The sequence below is a fragment of the Felis catus genome, chromosome B1 (genome assembly GCF_018350175.1).
Source record: "Felis catus isolate Fca126 chromosome B1, F.catus_Fca126_mat1.0, whole genome shotgun sequence".
NCBI lineage: Eukaryota > Metazoa > Chordata > Mammalia > Carnivora > Felidae > Felis > Felis catus.
This window is the reverse complement of record NC_058371.1, coordinates 17,067,236-17,084,390: the sequence shown is the minus strand read 5'-3', so window position 1 is coordinate 17,084,390 and position 17,155 is coordinate 17,067,236. Positions and strand designations below refer to the sequence as shown.

The following is a 17,155-nucleotide window of genomic DNA, read 5'->3' as shown; positions in this document are numbered from 1 at the left end:
CTTTCATTAGAGAGGTGGAAGGACACATATTGAGGTGGCTATTTGAACAAGGTGTCGTGTTATTGAAGAGTCACTCGATGGGTACTTCCATATAAAAAAGCTTGGTTGATTTTTATCAAATCAAACAATAATTTTCCCATAAATTGTCCCCAAGAAAATACAATTCTAGCTTGGTTTCTCCCTGTTGCCTAACATGCTATGGAAATACCATGCCTTGAAAACAACAGGCTTCCAGTTACGGAATGAATAATTCACGGGCGTAAAAGGCACAGCATAGCTAATACAGTCAATGGTATTGTAATAGTGTTGTACGTATGGTGACAGACGGTAGATAGACTTGTGGTTGAGCCCAGCCTAACTAGAGAGAGGCTGAAGCACTATGTGGGACGCCTGAAACTAAGGTAACATTATGTGTCAACCATAGTCAAATATGAAACTTATGGGGGAAAAAAAAACCCCACAACAACGTATGATCTCTTTTTCAAAACCCTTTCATAACAACCGTTCCTGCTAGATTCTCACAACAGCTCTGTAAGGGAAGTTAGGGACAGACCTCATTATATGCCTCTGACTTTAACTGAGTCTCAGAGCGGTACACATCTGCCCAAGATCCACGTAGCTAACGAACGTCCAGGAAGAGAAACCGAATTCTTCTCACTACCAGCCCTGTTCCTTTTCCCAGCATGCAATGTTCAATGTTCCCCATCTCAGTGTAATGTCAGCAAACTACGAGTCATTGGGTATTTAGTCGGCTCGTACAGAGGAGACATTTATTCGCTTGGTTTCTACGAGCAAATGCAAAGGCAGGCCTATGCTACCCTGAAAATCCATTCTGAACTATTTGCTGTCTGCAATTGGTCACTGTTCAAAAGGACGCCGCATCTCACATGTTATGAGAATATCAAGGGATACCTTTACTGCTCTACTGTTTCATATATTAAAAGTAAACCTTTAATGCATGAATCTGGGTTTACCTTGAAGGACCCGCTTTCTTTTTTTTACTGTTTATTTTTGAGAAAGAGAGAGAACAGAGGCAGAGCAAGAGTGGGGGGAGGGGGAGAGAGAGAGAGAGGGAGACACAGAATCCGAAGCAGGCTCCAGGCTCTGAGCTGCCACACAGAGCCCGACGCGGGGCTCGAACCCATGGACGGGGAGATCGTGACCTGAGCTGAAGTTGGAAGCTTCACTGACTGAGCCACCCAGGCGCACCCGGCCCCCCCCTCCTTTTTTTAATGTTTATTTATTTTTGATGAAAGGCTCGTTTTAAAGTCAGCTTAATAAGCTTTTCCAGCTAGATAGCACACTTGCTTGCCAGTCAATCGTCCGTTAACCACAAGATACGCCAATGATAACTTTGTTCATCCTCCAGGACATCTATTTTCCTACTGCCCTCCAGGGAATGGGCAGCTTAGACACATGTGTTTCATTACGCACTGAAGATTAAAATGCCCTCTTACACTATCCCACCCCTCTGGGGATTCTGGCCCTGAGCTCTATTGCGATGACCTAACCCGGCAAGATCGCGTCTCACTTCTCTTCCGCTCGGTGGTGTGGCTAAGATGACTATCCCTTGGGCAAGTTTTATATTTAGAAAAAGCAGACATCTCTTCAGGTGGAAGCTTATGGGAATGCAAGTTGCCAAGCGTACAGGCCCCCAGATTTCAGAGACACCCAAAACACTGAGCAGCCAGTCCGGTGACAGTGTTACCTGCAAAGTGACCTGTGTTTCAGGCAACTGGTGCACGTGGCTGATGCGCAGTTATCAAGCGGCCATCCTCCCCCTTCGCGGCGCACAAACGTGCATGCGAACAACGGCCTGTGCCAGCCTGGGAGTTCCCATTCGGCCACGTGACTCGGCTGATGGGAAGGTGCAACTGGAAACCGACCAACATTGGAGCAGACTGGGGGGAAAGTTCTAACAGGTGTTCTTGCTTATCCTCAAAAATTGGTAAGGATGATGATGATAACGGTGATAGGCTTGTTTGTATCGTGTTTTAGAGTTTTAAAGCAGTTACGCAAGTTATCCCATAACGTAAACTATGTCACGCTGTCCCCTGTGTCCATGGACTTCCAGCGGGTTATTTGGTCTTGTTAAAAAAAAAAAAAAAAACGCATCATCAATGAGAAGAAAAATACCGTATTTTTTAAAAATTGGGCAAAGGAGGGGCGCCTGGGTGGCGCAGTCGGTTAAGCGTCCGACTTCAGCCAGGTCACGATCTCGCGGTCCGGGAGTTCGAGCTCCGCATCGGGCTCTGGGCTGATGGCTCGGAGCCTGGAGCCTGTTTCCGATTCTGTGTCTCCCTCTCTCTCTGCCCCTCCCCCGTTCATGCTCTGTCTCTGTCCCAAAAATAAATAAACGTTGAAAAAAAAAAATAAAATAAAAAAATAAAAAATTGGGCAAAGGAAATGAGGAGGTAATTTACAAAAGAAACATAAATAGTATATGGAAAAATGGTAAGGATCATAAAGATTAGGCAAGTTAAAACAACAGATGCCATTTTACTCACCAGCTTAGCAAAAAAATTTAATTGTCTAAGTTCCCAGTGTTGATGTGCTGATTTTGGCTCCAAATGATGAAAAACCTAGCTCAATGGGACTCAGTATAAATTAAATGTATTGGTCCAGAAGCCGAGTCCATGGTGGATTTGGCTTCAGGAGTAACCGAACAGCGTCCTTGGCTGATCCCATCAAGGTACAATTCCCCTTCATACGTGTGCTCTGTTCCATGGCTTTGCTGTCGCTCTCAAGCTCCACATAGTGACAAGGTGGTACCAGAAGCCCAGGCCTTTGTGTTCCCCAGTGGTTCAAGTCCAATTGGAAATAATAAGAAGAAAACTCTTATTTCTAGAAGTGTAAGCAAAGGTCTTGCTCTAGGGCTTTGGCTCTCGTCAGGTCACTGTAGCTAGCAGGATGTGTAGACCTACTTACTGGTCCAGGCCTGCCTGGGTCACAAGTTCATAGACCCAAACTTGGAGGCAGAAGTTTCCCAGAAACAAATTAGGATACTGTTTCCAGAAAGGTGACTATATGTCCAGTCACAAAACAATGGTTCACTACTGGAGTTGACCTAATTGGGGTATGTGATTACTCTTATCTGCTGGTGGAGACGGCTAACTGGAGAGTCACCCTTGTGAAAGATAATTCCATTACGTATATCACAAAACCTTCTAAAATATTCACACACCCTCGTACCTAACATTGCTTATTTCCAAAATGTTGTTCTACAGAAATAACTGAATGTGTATAAGCATGTGCATACAAAAATACCACGAGTAAGGAAGATTACTAGGCTGCAAAAATGTCATGTATATAAAAAGATAGCTATAAATGGAAAGGTAAGTTATAAAAAAGTATCTATAATTAATAACATCTTCGTTAAAGGTATAGACATGTGTAGAAAAATATCTCAAGGACTGAAAAAGATTTTTAACAGTGGCCATTTCTGTAACGTAGGACTTCAGACAATGTGCGCTTTCTCGTTTGCTGCTTACCTGCACCTCTAATTTTCCTAGAATAATTTTTTTGCCAAAAAGATAAAATTGAAGTGGCCATAGTCCATGGCATCTCTGGCTTCTTACTCCTCAGTATTCAGTGGATTTGTATATGGTAATGATCATGGTAAAAGCAATTAGACATGGGGGCAGATTTCCATTTGGGGGGGGGGGTCAGCTTCTTCCTGAAGAAATTATATTCCTTTACAAATACAATGAATGATAAACAGTGTCCAGAATCATCTGTATTCCCTGAACATTTAATGGAATGGAGAGCAAGGGAAACAAGTTCAAAACCCGATACTGAAACCAGAACTACTCAAATGGATGATTTACTAATTTAAATTTAAACCCAATACTTCCATTTCTGAAGTAGTTCCCCAGTGGCCTGAAAGAGTACAAATACGCACCGGGGACTTAGGACACGACTTGGGTCGGACCCAGACCCTACAAAATGCCTAGCCTGAATATTTAGATCAAGCTGATTTGTAGAATATGGTAATAATACAAATTGGGGGCTGAGTGTTTAAGACCTGCTTTGTAGAGAGCCATTTACAAATAGAAGTTTCTGTTAACACAGGCCCAAAGACATTCTCCCTTCTGGGCTCCCCAGCGCCCATGTGTCTAAGGCATTGCATCTGAAAAGTAGCAGTTGCCTCTGAATATTAAAAGGATTTGTGTCCTGACTTTTGGGGTCTGCCTCCCTCCCGAAGCTGTATGTTCAGTGGCTTTCGCTGGGGCTGGCATTCTTGTTAACTACTCCTTTCCCACACACAACCTTAGGTCTTAGAGATAATCCACTCACCACAGGAAACAGTAGCAAACAAGCAAGTGAAGTAAGCACCTTGCCTGAATGAAATCATCCTAAAAGAGAAAGCAACACAGGCATCATCCTGCTGGTTACAGATCATAGTTGACATGAAGCCTAATTTACGGTGATAGAGATTTTCTTATCAATGTCTGCCTTGCAAATCTAAGCACATAATGACCAGTACAGGGAACAGGAGCTTTCTGTATATTTAATGCCGGGGACTTCGCACAAGATTCCCACTGAGACCTCTAGACTACCGCTGTGTTTGTCCCTCACTTGCCACCTATGTGGCTGATAATTACCGAAAGGGAGTTGGTGGAAGGAAACCTCTTGATTGGAGCAAGAGGAAAATTATTGTAAATAATGGCAATAATGTCGGCCCAGAGTCCCTACGTAAAGAAAAGCACTCACTCAACATGATCAAACTCATTTAAATTTTAAAGCTGTCAATATTCTCTTTGCTTTTAAAATGGCCTGAGACTAAAAGGTTTCATGTATAAGAACATCGAGTTTCTTCTACACTCACTAAATAGGCTGGAAATTACAACATATACTGAGAGCTTCTTCTCAAAGTAGAAATATGCTTATACGCTTAATTAAAAATACACACACACACACACACACACACACACACACACACAAATTATTTGGAAGCAATCATAATAATAGAAATTCTCTACCTGAAAGCGAAATTGCTTCCGTGGTTCTGGAGGTGAGGATGTCTCTCGCCACTTAAAAATGGGTGGTTCAAGGCCTCCTAATGGAGCACGGCCGGCAGTATTTGCTTGGCTCCAATATTGACTTTGGTTTTTGGCCAACAGTTCCAACTTTTTGCCCTGTCAACATATTCTATGAACATCCATTTCCTGTGTTCAGCTATCTAATATGTTAACTATTTCATGTTAGGGCCACCCTATGCATGCACAGACTTCCATTTTCAGAAATGTTCCTAACAACCCCAGTTATCTGGAGTCATGCAGCCTAAATCTCACCTAACTGAATTTTTTCCATCACAGTGACCTGGATGACAGCTGACTAAGGGATGCATAGCTCCTTCTGGAAGGATCTTTGGGCAAATGATATCTACGCTTTTCCAAACTCTAGTCAAAGAAGCGTGCAAAGTAGTAACACTGAAGTTTTGAGTATGGAAGGGAATTGGTAGACGATTAGGTCCTTCTACCCGATTCAGGAAACGAGATATAGCGGGAGCTGACAAACCACGGTTCACAGACCAAATCTGGCCCAGTGCCTGTGTTTTGCTTTTTGTGGTTTTTTTTTAATGTTTATTTATGTTTGAGAGAGAGAGCGTGAGCGGGGGAGGGGCAGAAGGAGAGGGAGACACAGAATCCCAAGCAGGCTCCAGGCTCCCAGCTGTCAGCACAGAGCCCCACGTGGGGCTCGAACTCACGAATCAGGAGATGGACGTTTAACTGACTGGGGGAGTCCTCTAGGCGTCCCCCAGGCGCCCCCCAGTGCCTGTTTTTATAAATAAAGTTTTATTGGAACACAGCCACACCCATTCATTCATGTATTGACTGTGCTTGCTTTTACCCTACAACTACAGAGTTAAGTAATTGTGTCCAACAGCACGGCCTGCAAGCAGAAAAAGATTTACTCTCTGGTCCTTTTCAGATAAAGTAATCTGAAACCTGCTATAAAGCACTCGCATGGCAGGGGCGCCTGGGTGGCGCAGTCGGTTAGGCGTCCGACTTCGGCCAGGTCACGATCTCGCGGTCCGGGAGTTCGAGCCCCGCGTCAGGCTCTGGGCTGATGGCTCGGAGCCTGGAGCCTGTTTCCGATTCTGTGTCTCCCTCTCTCTCTGCCCCTCCCCCGTTCACGCTCTGTCTCTCTCTCTGTCCCAAAAATAAATAAAAAACGTTGAAAAAAAAATTAAAAAAAAAAAAGCACTCGTGGCAGAGTTTAGACTTCCCTGTCAGGATGCCTCATCTGGGGAAAAACAAAACAAAACATACTGCTTTTCCCAGACGTCTGCTCCTGCTCAGGGAGTTCTATTTTATTCTTACATTTAATAAAAATTCTCCTTGTATACGGAGATATACCTTCTTTGCAACCTCTCCTTCAGTCCTAGATTTACCTACTCGATCTACATAAAATAATTTATTCTTTTTTGTGTGCTTTTTAAACTGCCTAAAGACCAGAATCACTTGCCCACTAAATCTCCTTTGTCTTCCAACCCTCCAAGTTACAGTACATCATTCTGGCTAGCAAATCCGATTTTTAGGGAGTTGAGCCTTATGTAAATATTTTATGCATATTACTGCAGCGCAGAGCCGTGTTTCTTCAAAATGTAGCATAATGTTGCCGGTAAAATATTTTCTGGCTGTACCGAAGTGGCATATTTCAAATATGCATGCTGTGCTGCCTTGTAGATTCGGGGCATTAACTAGCACACCAGCCGTCAACAGAAAGGAATGTTCTTTACCCCGTGCAGTATAAAAGAATTTAAATGGGGGATCTCACCTGTTACCAGCCTCAGCAGACAAACGACCAGTGGAACACATCCACCTTTGCCTCCAAAGCACAGCAGAACCCCTCAGAGGTTGTCTCCCTAAAAGGTGCGATTACAGGTTTTAACCTACTCGCGTCGACTTCGGTGTTCCATTTTAATATCCCTTACAGCAAAACGCAAGTCATGCTCCAGCAAGGCAAGAAAACTCAAAAATTTCTTCTTGGAAGAACCAAATGAGAAATAACTCGAAGAGGGGCCGAATTCTAAAATGTCCCCCAGGATTTCCCAGTCTAATCCCGGGGACCGAACGCAGGAGGAGACGCCCTGTCTGTCCCCGATGACGTTGCGTTGCGTGACACCTGCAATTTTGCAGGTGTAATTAGGATTGCTGAACAGTTGATTTGGGGCTGATCAAAACGGAGATGATGCGGGGGCCTAATCCCATCACGGAGGCTCTTTAAAAGCAGAGCTTGCTTCTGCGGTTAGCCTAAGGAGAAGGCAGACACCAAGGGCGAGAGGGACTTCGTTGGCTTTGCCACCGATGGGGCCTGCGGCAAGGACCCCAGAGTGGCCTCTACTACTTCCAACAAATGTGTAATGACCTTGATAGAGGATTCTTCCCACAACACCCACACCGTGGTTTGGGGCTTGTGAGACACGAAACAGGGAACCCAGCTAAGCCCACGTACTGACCCACAGAACACAGAAGGATACGTTAGGGTTGTTTTAAACTGCTAAGATCGCAGTCAGTTGTCACATGGCAAAAGGACACTAATATAGGTTTATTTATCTGAAGTGAAAGTGGCTTGGAGAGAGGGGGGGTTTGCAGCGGGACACTTTGGGGAGAGGGGAATGGAGGAGAGTCCCTAGTGGAGCACAGGGTGCTGGATGGGAGGCTGGGCTGGAGACAGGGTGGTGATCTGCCCTGGGAGCTTTCAGAGAACCTGGGTTTTGTTTTGTTTTTTAATTTTTTTTAGTGTTTGTTCATTTTTAAGAGAGAGAGAGAGAGAGACAGAGGACAAGCAGGGGGAGAGCGAGAGAGGGAGACAGAATTTGAAGCAGGCTCCAGGCTCTGAGCTGTCAGCACAGAGCCCTGATGCAGGGCTGGAACTTGCAGACCCCGAGATCATAAACCCAGGCAAAGTCAGAAGCTTAACTGAGCCACCCAGAAGTCCCCCCCCCCCACTTTTTTTTTTTTTTTTAAGAGAAAAGCCTTGAATTTCTCATGAAGCTGTTGTGGGGCCAGGAGAAGGGCTGACCAGGAAAGAGGCAGATGAACAAAAGCTACATTGTGCAGCTCAGTAAGAATCTCAGTTCACTGAGAGCTGAGAAAGGTCTTGGGAGGTGCACCTTGGACGCCTGAGAGATTTCTGCGGTCCGCATCGCTGTGGCATTAAGTGTCCCTGAGAAGGGCCCAACTTTAGGCTCTGTCCTTCCCAGTGCACTTCAGTGAGATAGTGTTTTACACATGTAGTACTATTATTATAAACACATACGTAAGTAAAAGATATAGGAACAGAATAAATTACAAAATAAATAATTTAACAGAACTGCTGTGACTGCCCCTGTGGTGAGACTTCAGCTGTAAGGGGAGAGTAATCTGCTCTTTGTAAGGGATCCGGAAGAGGAAAGGGGGCAGTAGCAAACAGGAGAGGCCATCCTTCAGCATCTCATTTAAAAAGAGATCTTCTATCCGTCCTGGGTCTTTACTATGCTTCTTTTTCTTCCTAGCATCTACCACTAGCTGACATCGTGCTACCCATTTGCTCATTTTTATGTTGTGTTTCTGCGGCACACCAGCTCCCACCTTGCTGTTAGGCTTGGGTCTCTAGCTCCGGAGCCCTGAGGAGTTCTTGGCAGGCAATTATTGAAGGAGAGAGTGAAGTGGCGAATAAATAAGAAATTAAATGTTTTTAAAAGAAGGAAGGAAAGAAGGAAGGGAGGGAGGGAAGGTGGGAGAGAGAGGAAAGAAGGGAGGTAAAGAAAGGGGGGAGGGAGGAAGGGGAGAGGAGGCGAAAGATGGGGAGGGGAGGCGACGGGAGGGGAGGGGAGGGAGGAAGGGAGAAAGAGAAAGAGAGGAAGGAAGGAGGGAAAAGAAAGAGAGGGGGCAGGAAGGGAAGAGAAGGAAAGAAGAAAGAAAGAAAAAGAAAAAAGAAAGAAAAGAGAGAAAGAAAAAAACAGTTGAGGACAGGGTGGTCCTTTTACCCACAGTTGTGGACCATCTAAGTCACGTACGAGAGTCACTGTCACTCTTGTAAGCAAAGTTGAGCTGCTGGTCACTGATAACACTGACAATCATTGGACTAAGAGGCAGACTGGCTCTAACCCTGTGAATGTCCCCTGTGGGGAGCAGGTGCCCTCTTGAGGCTCCATCCAATTGCTCAGGAGGAGACACTGCCACCCTCGGCTTTCATCAACAACTTTGTTTCTGGTGGTAACGGATCAACAGTAGATACAACATCGTCGAGCGTTACCAACCGAGTAACAATTAATTATGAAGGCACAGGAGGCCGTGAACCCAGAAGCACCGTCACAGGCTTGCGGAGCTGTGGCCACATGAAAACAATTAGTTGTGCCTGAGCGGATTCAAAGTTTTAATTTTTTTTTATGTTTATTTAGTTTTGAGACAGAGAGAGACAGAGCATGAGCGGAGGAGGATAGAGAGAGAGAGGGAGACACAGAATCCGAAGCAGGCTCCAGGCTCTGAGCTGTCAGCACAGAGCCCGACATGGGGCTCGAACTCACGAGCTGTGAGATCATGACCTGAGCCGAAGTCGGACGCCCAACCGACTGAGCCACCCAGGCGCCCCGAAAAGTTTTAATTCACTCTATGTCCATAAGAATAAAACTTCAGACCTGAACAAAAAAAGAGACCAAGAGTACAAACAATAGGATCAAGGAGTTAGGCCTGCATCCTGGGAGAAGATTCCTGTGCCAGCACACCCTTTACTATTCAACTAAAACATATAGATTTAAATGATATACAGTATTTAAAAATAAAACATTCTAGAAATAAGATAAATAATGTCTAAATACACTAATGATTTTTTCTTTTGAGGAAAAGGCTGTCCTATGTTTTTTTTTTAATTTTTTTTTCAACGTTTATTTATTTATTTGGGACAGAGAGAGACAGAGTATGAACGGGGGAGGGGCAGAGAGAGAGGGAGACACAGAATCGGAAACAGGCTCCAGGCTCCGAGCCATCAGCCCAGAGCCCGACGCGGGGCTCGAACTCACGGACCGCGAGATCGTGACCTGGCTGAAGTCGGACGCTTAACCGACTGCGCCACCCAGGCGCCCCAGTCCTATGTTTTTTATATAGGAGTTTGAGCATCTCCTCTATTTCCAAGAGACCTACATTGACTAATACCAGGAAAGATAGGAAGGAGTTCACGTCCACTGTCCACTACAACAACAAGAAAATGCTGGGTAAGAGGAGAAAGTGACGAGACGGAAAAAGAAAGTGCCAAGGAGTTATCTCCTAGGAGCATGAGAGCAGGAGTAGGGACAGCTACAGGCTGGGAGTTAGTTGAGAGACTGAATTCAGTGCAAAAGGCCCAAAGAAAGAACCCATTTGGCGAATTTCTGGACAAGAAGCAGAGGAGAGAATACACAGTCCTTTCGTAGTAATCACGGGTGAGAGATTTATCCCTGGAATTTGGAATACAGCTAGCCAGAAGGAAAATGGGGGTGAATCTGGTTTAATGAAAGCAAGAAAAAAAAAAGACAAATTAGCCTGGGCAATACATCAGGATGGGGCTAAGAAACTAGACCCTTGTGTTAGGCTAATCCCAATTTGTTCTAAGATAAAGCAGGGGACTTTTAATGTTCCTACCATCTAGAAACGATGGGAACTCTGCATTTCCTCAAACGCTATTGCATTTTTCACTTCGTACACATACAAATATCAAACCACTGTTATACACCTGCAACTAATATCATGTCAATTAAATCTTAATTTTTAAAAATTCTATCACATTTCAATGACTAGCAGACATATGTTATCGGCTGAGGTTATCCAGCCTGGAGGAGAAGGAGTGAACAGCACAAAGGAAAGAGGATGAGGACAGAAGATCACGTCCGAAGAATAGAGCACCTTTCTCCTTCCTGCAGCTGAGCTCACAAACACTAACCGGCTTTGGGTTAGAAATGAAAGACGAGCAACCTAAACAAAATGGCAATAGCCTGGCGCCTGGGCTCCAGCGTGCAGGTGAACAATTGAACAGTGCACAGGGCGGGCGTGTAGCTGAACTTGCCCATCCCCGGGAATGTGGGACTCAGAGCCTCCAGGATTCTCTCCGTTTCTTTTCTGTGCATCTTCTCTCCCCTGCACCTTCTTCCCAGAGCTTCAACTGCCAACTGATCCCCAGTCTCACAACCCGAAACCTCCACCGATTCCCAAGGGGAGAATCTGAGCGGACCCTGCTTGGGTCAGTCCACTTAAGACGGTGAGATTGCCTGAGAACATGGCGTCATCAACGAGAACTGTATATTTACAGTGTGTAGATATGTTGGGGAAGCAAAAAGGTGAGAAACAGAAGAAAATTGGGGGAGGTATTGATCATGGGACAGTTTCAAAGATAAAGGGGGTACTGTTCCTAAAAAAAGGAGGGAGGTTTCTAGGCAGACTCAAAAATTTGTCATGTTCCTACCAGCACCCCTTTAGATGCTGAAAAGCAAATGTTTTGATCTTCTAGATACAGTGTGTGTGTGTGTGTGTGTGTGTGTGCGCGCGCGCGCACGCGTGCCGCACAGGCAGCACCTCTTTCGTTGTAAGACAGGTCGTTTGGTCCAGAAACTGACATTCTTTTGTTGTCTGTGACAATGAACACAGCATCAATCAGTTCACTAGCCCGTCACCTGGAGAGGTTTCCAGCCTGCAATGCTGGGTTCCAATGATGCTTGTGGTTTTGCTGATTCCCAGGCCCCTCTAGGAGATTTCACTTGCTGCTATCAGCCGAGCAAACTGTGCTGGGATCTCTGCTTCGTGTCCAGTTAATTCTTCAGACTCAGGAAAACTCAGCATCAGTCTATGACGAGGGCACAAGGAACATTTTGTTGGAACGTCTGCGTAGCAGTGATGATACCAGTTCAAAAGTGCGATTTCCTTTATTACTCATTACCAATCAGTCACCCGCTAATGTGTCCTTTAAAGCTATCTATATTCCAAGAGAACATCAATTCTCAGAATAAAATATAGCACCCATGATTAAAATGTAATTTATTTTTCTTGAGATACCTCTTTCAAGCAGCAGTTAGACGAGTAATAGGGTCATAGATACTTGATTATTCTCTTATTTAAAAAAAAATCAGCGTCTGCATTTTGATATACAGTCCATTCTCCCTCTAACATGGTTACGAGAGTTTTCAATTAAAACACAAATAACAAATTCTGGAGCTACATGAAGATCTCAGGCCAAAAGGTAACATTAAGCAATGTTTTGCTTTAATGTCACATCCAGGGCAGGGCCACTGAAAGAGAGAGAGAGAGAGAGAGAGAGAGAGAGAGAGAGAGAGAGAGAGAGAGAGAGAGGGAGGGAGGAAGAGAAAAAGAGAAAGAAGCAAGTTTTCAATCTAAATGCATACAATTGAGAAATAATACTAATTTCCATGAATAAAACTTTGATTATCCATAGTCATCTGGAAATAAGATTTTCTACATACATCCACTTTCTAGCTAACAAAGTTAAGCATATGCTATGAACCTTTTTCAACTGTATCATATACTTCTTTGACTTTTTCTCATCAACTAAGCCACTGGGTTGTCCGCACTGGGGTTCCCTGGGATAGTAAAGTGGGTAGAGCTGCTGACCCTGCCCTAAATGACTCAGCCTGAAGCGCTTGCAAATGGCTTTGGTTTGCAATCTCTCCCTGGGACAGCCATTGAAGAAGAGAAATTCCATCCTCTTCCTCTGTTGCTTCTATCTGCTATTGCCTTGGGAAAACTGAAGCAACAATGATACTATGTTCATTAAAAGTCACTTTTTACAGGCACTGACTGAGGGGATACAGATATTGCCTACGGAATTAGAACTCAGAGAATGTCAGTTATCAGCTGGGTAGGTATGTTCCGGAGGACTGAATTTACTGGAAGTCTAACCCTAAACCAAGTGAGATATTCCTGAGTTACTAAATACAGATGGGTGGCTTCTCTTTCCCTTTAATGATGGAAGAGCTCTAGAAGAAATATCCCAAAATCGGAGGCAGAAAAAGCTGTGTTCTAAGGACACATCTAGCTACAGACCTGAGTTCCATCAAATAAGAGCATAACACAGCGCAGTCTATCACGGTGGGAATGGAGAGATGCACAGACCTCCGTTTCTAGCCCTGTCACCCACCAGCGGCGTGACTCTGGGCAGAAACTTACCTTCTCACTGATTTCAGACGCTTCGAATAAAAGGGAGTATAACTAGTTAAGTTCTCAGGTCCTCCCAGCCCCAAGAGCCATTACTCAAACCTCTGAGGCACTGTAGGGGATTGGAAATTACCGAGAGGAGTCTTTCCCAACTGTGTATGATATATAAGGCTAGTTGTGATGCTATGGATAATGAAGTCACGGCTATCGGCACCTGGTCAAAAGGGAAACAGGAACAGAACTCATGAGTCAACTTAAAAATTATCAAGTCCAGGCAATATAATCTGAAAAGTGCCATAATAATTCTTCTTCTCATATTTGATGTCACTCATATAATTTTAAAACTTGAGCTTCTTAGGTCTAAGTACTTAATTACCCACCCTTTTCAAATTAAATGCATATGTATACATGCATATACATGTTCCCCAGTCAGTAAGAATACCTTTAAAAAATTCTGGAATCTCAATTAAATTATATTCTTTCGGTGTGCCAATTGAATTGAATTGGCCTGTGGATCCCTCTGCTGAGAAACCTATCATATGTTTACTTGGGTGTCGTCACTGGTTAACTCTACTTTGGGGATCGAGACCAGGGCTAAGACCTATGGTCGTGATGCAAATATAAAAACTCTTTGGGGCGCTTGATCCCAACAGAAGTGGGGACAAGAAAAAAAATAGGTCTAGGGACTCAGAGTATTGAACCCAGATCTAGAAATGGTAAATCCAGTTCCCTTCAAGAAAGACCGTTCACGTGACAAGGGCACAGCCAAGGACTATGGTTAGGACGCATCTCCGTTTCTCCTCGTCAGCTTGATCCAGATGCCACTCGTGGGACGAAGAATCAGCTCTCCCGCCAGACCAAGTTCTTCTCTTTTCTGGTTGGATTCTACCCAAAAATGTCTCAGGATGCAGGAGAGAACGACCTTTTCTTCCATTGTGGCAAATTTTTGACCTTCAAGTTAATGCAAATGGCGTTACTTTAAATATACATAGATCTCGAAGGTGAGGAATCACTGGTCCTATTAGAGGAAGCAAGCAATTTTATACTTTCACAATAAGGAGAAGCAGAGTTACTTGAGATGTTGGTTAAAAATGAAGATTCTTAAGCCCCCTTCCCCGCCCCTACCCAGTGCCGCCCAATAGCTGGGGTGGGGCACGTATCTGTATTTTAGCAGTAATCCCAGATGAATTCTAGGGCCATTGAAGCATGGGAATCACTACTGTAGATGGCTTATTGGGCCTTCAATTTAATTTACTACAGAGTCACCAGATAGGCTTCAGATTCATCCATTTAAATCTGACCTCATTTTACTAACACCTGCATTTACATCCTCATAAAATGCTAGAGATCCTAAAGCCAAAGTGTGTATAATGCATGGTGATGCGCATCCATTTTCTTTAAGTACTTCAGCTGGCCATATGGTAAACAGTCTTTGCTTCTGTTTTGCCAAATGCGATTCTTGAAAGCAACAAACGTAGATATTAGGTTAAATAAAACTGCTACAAATACATTTTCTACCATGTAAAATACATCCAACATGGACCCCAAATCTACAGTATTTTAAAACTCTACCATGAAACTGATTGTGCTGTATGTTATGAACTGAATTCTGTCCCGGTAAATTTGTATGTTGAAGCCCTACCCCACCCTGTACCTCAGAATGTGACTGTGTTTGCAGACAGAGTATTTACAGAGCCTAATTAACTTAAAATGAGCTCATATGGATGGACCCTAATCCAATCTGACTAATGTTTTCATACAAAGAAGAGATCAGGATACGACACACACAGGAAAGACCGGGAAGATACAGGAAGATACGGGAGAAGACGACCATCTATAAGCCAAGGTTTAGAATGATCTCTGAAGAAACCAACCTTGTTGATATCTCAATTTCAGACTTGCAGCCTCCAGAATATGAGAAAATGAGTATCTGTTGTTGAAGCCACCCAGTTGGGAGTACTTTGTTATGGTGGCCCTAGCAAACTATTCTACTTTACGACAATCTTTTTCGAGACAATAATGTAGAGTGAAGTGGAAGAAAAAAGAAACCAATTTTTAAGAGACCGTAGCCCAGGAGACATGACATCTCAAAGAAATTATTGTGAGGGGGTGCCTGGGTGGCTCAGTCGGTTGAGCGTCCGACTTCAGCTCGGGTCACGATCTCGCAGTCTGTGGGTTCGAGCCCCATGTTGGACTCTGTGCTGACAGCTCAGAGCCTGGAGCCTGCTTCAGATTCTGTGTCTCCCTCTCTGCCCCTCCCCCACTTGCGTGTGTGTTCTCTCTCTCAAAAATAAATAAACGTTAAAAAATTTAAAAAAGAAAAAGAAAGTATTCTGAGAAACCCACTACCAAATGGGCTGGAAAGATCAAACCAATTCCGATGGATACAAACCTATACAGTTTCTGGGTCCAGCAGAGAAAGGCACATATGCGAATGGGTGGCGTCCTTGCGAATTCTCGGGAAAGAACCGTTCTGGCTGGAATTCCTCAGGATTTGGGAAGTATCTTGGATCTCTATGCAGTGCATAGGGAACGATGATTGCTTGAGCGCCTTTCACAATTTTGTAACCCGCTGTCAAGAAATAGGCAATATGCCATTAGAATGGAGCAAGACAGATGTTAAAAAAAAATCGATCTTCCCTATTATTCTAATCATAGAGTTCTTACCAACTTCACAATCTTCAGTAAGATTACGGGCAAATAAGGGGACAGAAGGAAAAAGGCGGAGGCTCTCCTTAATGACACATTCCAGGTATCTAAGTTTCTTCAGGTCTTCTACGGTAGCAGGACGATCAGACTTCCCTGATCAAAGTAAATAGACGAGATGACCATGAAAGAACCATATGGGCTTGGGGAACGGGACATCAACAAGGAATTAATCCAAGCACCGGATGTTAAATACCTACAGCCAAAGTAGGATTTATAATATTATACATAATCAAAATAAAATTAGACAACGTGTTAAGTGAAAGAAACAAGACACAAAAGGCCACGTACCGAATGATTGAATTTATAGGAAGGGCTCAGAACAGGTATATCTACAGAGACAGAGAGGCTGACAGAGACAGGGGCTGGAGGAAGAGGGAATGGGATGTGGCTGATTAACGGTGCAGGGTTTCCTTTTGGGGTGCTGAACATGCTTTGGAATTAGAGTAAAAGTGGTGCAACACCGTGAATGTACGAACTCATCTACTTTAAAATGGTTAATTTTGAGTTCTCAGAGCTTCCAGATGTGCGTCTTCTCTTGAGCCAGATTCTTGGACTTTCCCCACAGCATGGCCCCTAATCGCCTTTTGCTCCTGTGTCCAACAAAGAAACTAAGATGGTCTTGCCTTCTGGCCAGAAGAGACATCAACCTCCCTGGACTTGCCAAAGGAAGAATGAGAATAGCAAGGAACAGCTGGAATGAAATCAGTACAGACGGACTTAAGGAACAAGCCAGTGGAGAGATTTCGAAAGTAGAACAGAAATATAACAAACGCCACTGAGCATGTTTTCAAAGCAAGCTGGAAATGATTGCCAAGATCCCAAATTCTGGGGTAACAACAGTTGGGGTAACAGCCATCCACAGATCTGTATTCCTTGGAGAGGAAGACAAAGAGGCATTGCATTATCTGACCAGAGCTGAAGTGACCGATTTGGAAGATATTAAATCAGGTTATGGAACAGATGTTCACTTTGATAAAAACCCTTCCTTCAAAAACAAAGTTCTCTCCAAAGAATTTCATCTAGATGAGAGCGTGATACATCTTCAAAATCTACTGAAATCCAATGGGAATCGGAAAGGACTGGATAAAACATTCACGTCAAATGCAAAATAAAGCCATAGGAAAGGGAGCATGAGGAACCAGGGAGCTTCTTTCTCTGGCTTACTGGCCATCTTGATGCAGGTACAGATGAGTTAGGAAGGGACGTCTAAGATGATGTTTGGTAAAACCCATTGCAATACTACTTGGTTCCTGCCATGGACGATGGAGAAGGGGGTGGTGGTGGTGGTGGTGGTGGTGGTGGTGGTGGTGGTGGAGGAC

The 17,155-nt window shown here is 44.1% G+C and overlaps 2 protein-coding genes, 1 long non-coding RNA gene and 1 pseudogene across 14 annotated transcripts in view; 2 read left to right on the top strand and 2 right to left on the bottom strand.

Annotated features, from left to right (window-relative positions):
* Positions 1-11,767, bottom strand: part of KLKB1 (kallikrein B1) — a 33,585-nt gene extending 21,818 nt beyond the window's left edge. For 4 of the 9 annotated variants that reach the window (XM_045055230.1, XM_045055231.1, XM_045055235.1 and 1 more), the window contains exons 1-3: positions 11,633-11,767; positions 6,784-6,871; positions 4,297-4,355 (exon numbers count right to left, since the gene is read on the bottom strand). In XM_045055230.1, coding sequence (XP_044911165.1) covers positions 4,297-4,355; positions 6,784-6,824 — 100 coding nt within the window. In that variant the 5' untranslated portion in view covers positions 6,825-6,871; positions 11,633-11,767. Of the gene's footprint in view, positions 1-1,708; positions 1,846-4,296; positions 4,356-4,982; positions 5,098-6,783; positions 6,872-11,632 lie in introns of those variants that run through there. The other 5 variants (XM_019828262.3, XM_019828263.3, XM_045055233.1 and 2 more) reach the window with 5 other exon arrangements.
* Positions 1,835-12,305, top strand: LOC123384773. The gene is made up of 2 exons (XR_006596297.1): positions 1,835-1,948; positions 11,697-12,305. It is a non-coding gene; the product is annotated as an uncharacterized LOC123384773 (long non-coding RNA).
* CYP4V2 (cytochrome P450 family 4 subfamily V member 2) overlaps positions 10,458-17,155 on the bottom strand; it is a 25,664-nt gene continuing 18,966 nt past the window's right edge. The window contains exons 9-12 of one of the 4 annotated variants that reach the window (XR_006596295.1): positions 15,795-15,929; positions 15,520-15,699; positions 13,261-14,078; positions 10,458-11,802 (exon numbers count right to left, since the gene is read on the bottom strand). Coding sequence is in view for 2 of the 4 variants with exons in the window: in XM_023252373.2 (XP_023108141.2) it covers positions 13,906-14,078; positions 15,520-15,699; positions 15,795-15,929 (488 nt within the window). In the remaining 2 variants the exon portion in view is untranslated. Of the gene's footprint in view, positions 11,803-11,978; positions 14,146-15,519; positions 15,700-15,794; positions 15,930-17,155 lie in introns of those variants that run through there. The other 3 variants (XR_006596296.1, XM_023252373.2, XM_045055236.1) reach the window with 3 other exon arrangements.
* Positions 15,952-17,155, top strand: part of LOC102902016 — a 3,454-nt pseudogene continuing 2,250 nt past the window's right edge.